The sequence below is a fragment of the Morone saxatilis genome, unplaced genomic scaffold (genome assembly GCF_004916995.1).
Source record: "Morone saxatilis isolate NCDOM2014 unplaced genomic scaffold, NCSU_SB_2.0 Contig24, whole genome shotgun sequence".
NCBI classification, from domain to species: domain Eukaryota; kingdom Metazoa; phylum Chordata; class Actinopteri; family Moronidae; genus Morone; species Morone saxatilis.
In genome coordinates this window covers 24,711,382-24,718,789 of record NW_023339807.1, presented here as the reverse complement: position 1 = coordinate 24,718,789, position 7,408 = coordinate 24,711,382, and the positions used below count along the sequence as shown (strand labels likewise).

At 40.5% G+C, this 7,408-nt stretch overlaps 1 protein-coding gene across 1 annotated transcript in view; it reads right to left on the bottom strand.

Annotated features, from left to right (window-relative positions):
• Nucleotides 1-3,784: 3,784 nt before the first annotated feature.
• The window catches only part of hormad1 (HORMA domain containing 1), an 8,471-nt gene continuing 4,847 nt past the window's right edge, over nucleotides 3,785-7,408 (bottom strand). The window contains exons 12-16 of the mRNA XM_035671653.1: nucleotides 6,712-6,772; nucleotides 6,242-6,294; nucleotides 5,585-5,668; nucleotides 4,629-4,682; nucleotides 3,785-4,227 (exon numbers count right to left, since the gene is read on the bottom strand). Coding sequence (XP_035527546.1) covers nucleotides 4,132-4,227; nucleotides 4,629-4,682; nucleotides 5,585-5,668; nucleotides 6,242-6,294; nucleotides 6,712-6,772 — 348 coding nt within the window. The 3' untranslated portion in view covers nucleotides 3,785-4,131. The remainder of the gene's footprint in view (nucleotides 4,228-4,628; nucleotides 4,683-5,584; nucleotides 5,669-6,241; nucleotides 6,295-6,711; nucleotides 6,773-7,408) is intronic.

Here is a 7,408-nt window from a genome sequence, read left to right as displayed (position 1 = left end):
CGATGCACACGCACTACCCCCCCCCACCCTCCCCTGCTTCCCCCTGCAGAAATCCTCAGTGTGTCAGTGTGGCGGGGGCCCCATTGTGCACGGGCCTGCCGCTGAAGAAAAGGGCCCTTTGGTGGTAAACAATTCAGCTGTCCACTCTGATCACAATGGGGGCACATCCCATTGCTTTGAGCATCTGTTTCGAGTAGGTATTGGTCCCCTCGCCGCTCAGTAGCGCTGACCATACATACCCGGTGAGCGACTAAATCCCTGAATCTGCTGGCCCACTACCACCTGCTCTCAGCTTCCCCTCCTTTTATCATTCCTTATTCGGATCAATACTGTTGACTCTGCTGCAGTGTCTCTCAAAAGACAAGTTGAATAGCCTCATGTTGGCTGTTTAGTAGGATCACATGCTTTTTAAATTGTGTACAGTGTGGAGGCCAACTGTACAAGCTGATTAAGGCATGCATGAGAAAGAGGATGCTTTTTCTGTCATGACATAAGGCAGCAGGCGTTATCTTTGAGCGCCTCAGTCTAGCTGCTCATTCCATGGCTGCTTATCGCCCCCTTGTGGCTGTTATAAGATATTTCATTCCTGCTAAATTCATCCAGTGTTGCTACAGTAAGTTTCTTATTCTCTGTGTAAACATACAGTGGTGAAAGAAGTAGTCACATCCTTAGGTAAAAATAACAGTATCATACTGTTTAAATACTGCAATTAAAAGTTAGGTATTTAAAAGTATTATCACCAAATCTCAGTTCTTTTGGATTTAGGCTTCAAACCTTGCTTTTGAGCCTTTTATCAAATTAAATTCAAAACCATTCATTCATATTTTGCACAGCACATTAACTACACTGTATTTCAATGTTTCTGTTTAATTTTCTCTTTAATCCTGTTTACATACGATTTTTATGTCTTGTGTACATCACTTTGAATTAGCTTGTGGTTGAAAGGTGCTATACACATAAAGTCGCCTTCCCTTATCAGCAATATATTTTATGAATTGATAAGGTAATATGTCTATAAGTCTAATTCGCAAACAAATGTAGTGAATAAAATGCACAATATTTTCCTCTGAAAAAAAGTAGAACTATAAAGTAGAATAAAAGAAAAAAAGCAAAGTAGTAAAAGTACCTCAAACTCAAATTAAGTGTATGAAAAAGTATAAGAATGTTTAATCCTTATGGGCATTAATTAAAATATTTGAATTCACTTAAACTTTTAACCTTGCTGTATTTTTTGCCAGAAACTATTTGAATGACATATTTCCTGGATTTTCTCCAACACATCTGCCCACTACCTGATTCCAAAGGGTTAACAGTGAGTGGAGTACTCTGCTGGGGAAGCGCTAATCAGCTCGGAAACATTTGCTGCCCTTCTGGCAAGGTCAAAGAGGTCACAGTCCCTGGGCTGGATGTCCACTCCATCCCTCGCTCCTCCCCCTCCTGGTGTAAAGCCCAGCCCCCCCTTGGGGCCTATAGGCCCTGCAGGCACAATCACCGCACCGCGACTATAGGCTCACAGAAGCTGGCTTTAATCTATATGGAGCCCTGGGATGGACTGCGGCTGTCTGTCCATCAGTCTGTCCGTGTGTCTTGCCTTGACCCGTACCCAGGCGGCCCTGGACCTAAGCTATCGACTCAGACAGGCCGAACCCAGATTTCTGATTGGTCTGCAGAGGCGTCCGGCGGGCCCCTCCTGCTGTTTGGCCAGCTGATTGATCTGTTAACACTGGACACTGGACGTGTGTCCCTGAATTTAATTTCAGAATTCATTTCTGGGAGACGTGTGTGTACAGAAATGATGTAGAGTCCCAGGATCCGAGTGAAGGATTGAGGGTGGACGCAAAATAAAATTGCAATTTAGATTCCTTCGTCGTTAGATATTTGGAACGTGCTTGACGGGAACACTGGTCTACCCTTAAACATGTTCTTATGTTGTTTTTCCATTTTCAACTCAGATGTGATTGAAAGTGGTCCATATTCAAGTCTTCGTGCCTTCTAGGGTCTAATCTCCAAGGGTTACACTACTTTTGGTGCCAGATGAGACAATCTCTCGAAATGTGTATGTTCCAGTATACATTTCTTTTTATTTTCCATGCCATTGGATACATTTTGCCTTTTGGGCACTATTTATCGGTTCATTTCTGTGATATAATGTTGTTGTAATGTCTATGCCAGAGATACTGGTTATCTACAATACATGACTAGACCTGCAAAGGTGCCTTTACCATTATTGCATTTCATCACTTATCAATACCCACAGAACCCCCTGCTGTCAAAATAATAAAAAGTGTTGAAAAATTCCACTGGAGTCGGGCTGTGGGGTTAGGTAACCCTGATTCATTTCACAGCTCATAAAGCACGTCAATGCACTGGTGTGTGGGTATTGTCCACCATGGATTTCCCAGTTCATTCTGCTTTACACTTCTCTGTTATCAGAAATACCCATAAAAAACACAGAGACAATGAAATAAATGTAGTGGCCAAGACAATGCCCGTGTTCGGAAGTGAGAGCTGATTTGATGGAGTCTCTCTTTCTCTACCCCCTCTGGCCTGCTGCAGACACAGAGAGGTGGGGGCTGCTTGGATATGCATCACAAAGGCTTCCTGCAGTATTGATCCGCACTGGGTTAAGGCAGTCTATCAGCAAATGTCCCTCTCTCTGGGAAAAACAATAGGAGATTAAAAACACACAGTTTGCCGGGCGGGAGGCTGCTGATGGCCCCTTATCTGGGCCCAAAGGTCACTGTGTACAGATATAATCCACTTTCACTTAACAGCTTCATTTAAGGCACCTCACATGCAAATGGTGGCATTTCTGGGTGTATTCAAAGGCAGAGGTTTGTTTTTCAAGAGGCAGGTGAAGTTGAATTTTTCTATCCCAGAGGCAGAGCAGGGGGTGTTTTTACTGGCAGGAAGCTCAAACTGTTAAATCTTTCAACTATGCGAGAGGCATTTCCTTTTTACAAAGCGAGAAGCAAGCACAGGTGTCTGACAGCGTCTCAGCGCTGATGGAAGCAGCTGCTGAGCATTATGACTGTATGGCCTCCAGGGCCGCATTTTTGCACTTACCAATCAATTCATTTTATTCCAGACCAGAGGGCCATATTTGAAAACAGATACAATTTCAGAAAATCTAAAACACACACGTACTCTACACAGCACAACAATGTATATTTGTTGATATCACAATAACATTATTGCATGTAAAAAGTTATTATCATCACCTATACTGTAAAATACTCGCAGTGGAGTGTGTGTTGTGGGTGGGGGTTAAGCAAAGCTTCAAATATGCTGTTCTCTACCTTCTCTTCTCCACATACGCACACATGGCTCCTTTTCACTGTCTCCTTACAGCTAATAAAAATATATCGCATAAAATCCTGGCACACACCACAGCAGCCTCATACATGACTATAGTTTCTGCATACTGCTCTTTTTCTACCTACGCCCTTGGTTAGGCGTATACAGGCGCATACAGTAACAGACTTCTTCTGTAACATCCATTAGGTCATCAGTTAAATCATGACCTGGATACTTTGACCTCATTGCTTACACACTTACTTTACACAAATGACTTACTTTTTGTGCATTATATTTGCTCTAAAAGGGTCACCATTTTGGGAGTAACACAGCAAAAAAGCATTTATCTGCCCAAATAAGTCCAAATACAAGTTAAAATAGAAATAAAACAATCCTGACATGCCTTTTGTTGCTACTTTGTACTTCATACTGTCCTTTGTACTGTACTTTGATAAAAACATGAGTCATAAACTGCAACATCAGAAGACACTGGATACATTTTTGTATTTTATTCAAGTATGAAATCCTGCTTTGTAGACAAGTAACTTAGAATGAAAACAGTAAAACAAACAATTATTGGAAGTCAACTTAAATACTGTGTTGATGAATAAAATTGTATTCTAACTTCAAATATGTAAATTGTCCACATTGTGCATTCAAACAAACTGTAGAGCAAACAAACAATAATATCACAACCCCCAAATTAATGCTAAAAGGAGTGAAATTCCTCTTAAAAAACAGATATGTAACTTGTTGCAATCAAAATTGAGTCATAAAAAAACATGAGTGGAAACCAATACAGCAGTGCTGCTGTGTTAGCAGTGGGATGTGAGGTCAGAAGCGTTCTTTGGGCTCGCTGAATTTGCGTTTCTTCTTAGGCGCGGAGGTGGATGGCGTTTCCTGGCTGTTGGGGATGTCATACTGAGAAACCTGAAAGAACAGCAGAAGAAATACGCAGTTGACGACCACAGCATTATATGTCTACTGACAGAGAACATCCCACTCTGAGAAACCAAAGTGATCACTGCTGACTCATCCATGAAACAAACAGTGTCCTACGCACTTTCCATTTCAAAATTCATCCTATACCCTCTGTACAAAAGCTTTTTATGTGAAATTACAACGGTCTTATCAAATCAATTTTTCCTAACAGATACAAACGCTGCATGTTGAATGAAGTGTTCTGGGAGAGCAGGCCCATACTTGTAGTTCTTACATAACATGAAAGATGTGCTTAATTGTTTGCTAGCTTTATTTTCATCTATATTCAATTATTTATATTAAATAAGGATCAGATCAGTTTATAAATGCTGTAAGAATGAGTTTCTCACCGCTTTGTCCTTCACATCAGTCGACTTCTTGTTGTTCACTGTCAGGTTTGTCTCCTGCCACAAAAACACACCAAAGCAGTCATATACAGAATCCTGCTGTGCTTCTCTTTTTTATTTCTCTGATCATTTCTTATCAACTGATCCTCAGTTTTTATTTCCATTTTTTATATCAAATAATTTATCTCCTAAACTTTCTTTGTGTCCAACAAATGGCACAATCCTCAAACAAGTGGACAATATTTTTGAAGTACGATATATATAAAGATACGAGCCAATGTATCCGCAACTGTCATAGAGAAATATCATCTGGGGGACACAGGACATTCATCCCATGATACTACGGTGGTCTAGGGGGCATGTGGGCGGGGAACACCGAGCGCAGGGCAGGCTGTGTATGCGTGTAGTGGAATAAAGGGGAGTAGACTATATGGGGACAAACCTTGGAAGTAATAAATATCAACAGAAGATTCTGCCAACACTAACATAAGTGCAACCACGAGGTCCTTGAGCATACAGTGATAAAAACAGTGTGTGAGCAGAGAGATACACACAATAATACACATAATAATGTATGATAATCACATATCTGCTCTAACTTAGACCACAGCGGCAACTTTTACATTCACACAGTACTCAACTAGTCCATAGATCAATGCATAGAAATATCATGAAGCACTTAAAATAACCTGAGTGAGCTCATATTTAATTGTTAACACGTTTGGCTTACCCCATTAATACTCTCTGTGTCAAAGAAACATGTAACTTCTTAATTTGCAGTGAAAACACGTCAAACTCAAAAGAGCCCTCTGGGTGCATTCTGTCTGACCTATGCTGACTCATACAACGATCTATTCTGCTGATTAATTAATTAACAAAGCAAAGAGAGCCAAAGGTCTCAGGTCATCTAGCTGTGACAGTGGAGGAGAGAAGTAGTGGCTGTTGAGTGGCTGACTGACCGTAGTCGCCTTGGTGACCCGTCCACTCCTGGTCCTCTTCAGTCCCACCTCAATGTCGGAGGTCCTCTTCACAAGAGCGTCCATCTGAGGGGGGACAGATGGTCCGTAACGCCACCGACCATTAAGTGCACTCAAAGGGGTCCTTTCATGTTCACACAGAGCCTACAGCCATGCTGCTAAGTCAGACTGCAAAAAATCTCCAACGTTCGTTTATAATTCTCAGTAAAATAGTACAATTATTCCCTTCATCCCTCTTTTTTTATACCTTTTTTCCACCAGACACCTTTAAATGCTTTTCTCTTTTTTTTTGCTTTAGTTCCTCACCACCATTTTCCCACCTGACCTACCACGTTTACCACCGCAGAAGAAGAGAGTGACAAGACAACATGGAGGAGGAGAGTGAAATTGTAAATACAGAGCAGGAGGCATTCCAACCAACCCAAGATGAGGGAGAAGAATCTTTTGTTTCTTAACTTTTTAAAGGTGCGGTCTCCTGTGAGGCACTGGTTTTTGTTTGTATTGAGGTTTCATATAAAAGAAGAAAATAATCAAATGTGATGAAGAATGGTACGGTATGATTATTTTAAACTATTTTTTAATTGAATTCACACAACAATTACTGTGTTGTTACTGTGATATTCCATTTCTGCCACCTACCTCTGTGGCTTCCTCACAACTCTCGATCTTCTCATGACAGCTCATCTGAATCTCTTGGTTTCATGAAGAAAAAAAAGATGGCGATGTTCATATTGTTTCAAACATCTTGTCCAAAACTCTGCATTATTCTTTCTTTTTGAGAGAAATGCCATGATATAACACTCAAATGTCTCAGTAAAAGCTGAAGGTAAAGATGTTAAATCAACCACAAAGACCTCTACAGCTGAATTTCATTTTAACAGTATTCAACCCCAACTGAGGCCTTCAGTTAACATTCTTTTTAAGGACCTGACCTCACTCTAAAATTCCTGCATCTACCAGCTTATATCGATAGTACAATGTTTTCATCTCAAACACCTGCAGTTATTTCCTGCCCTTTTTCAGACATTATAAAACACAAATAAGGTCAAACTGAACCCTGGAAACACTTATTATATACACAGTGGAAGTGAAATGGGAGGAGGATTTACCAGTGTTGTCCAAGTCTGTGTTCTCGTTGTCAGACTTCTCCACGTCTTCAATCACATGACTCTGAAAGATCGAAAACAAGTTAGCTGAACAACATGGTTACACAATGTCAACACACAGACCACAACACCCGACTGACTCACACGTCTGACCTGCAGCCTCACTTGCATTTGCAACATTTAGACATTTCCCAACTCAGGTGTCAATAACGAAGCTGTTCAACACATTGTACACGACAACCTAAACTTAAAGATCAGACATGCTTGTATAGCATGTATGTCAGTTGCTACTACTTTGAATAATATTTTGTATCTGATATGTTCTTTTTTCAATGAGCACATAGAAACTTTCCACTTTTACCACAAGAATGTGAAAACACCCTTTTACTGCACAGACATCGTTCTGTACAGTGAAGCTCAAACATTCAACTGTGGGAACAAAAAGAAGAAGGTTTAACACGGCGGACTCCATGGAAGGCGACCTGCAGCATCTGTAGAAACGCCTCATTCTGAGGTAACGGAAACATAACGATTCCTATAGTCAGATTACACACAAATGTAAAAAATACCTATTAATATTATATTCCATTTCCACCAATAGAAATAGAAATAGCATAGAATTTTTTTTTTTTGTTATACCTCTTTATTTTTCTACACTGTTTTTTTGTAAGCTGCTGGAAATTCAATGTCCTTGCGGGAG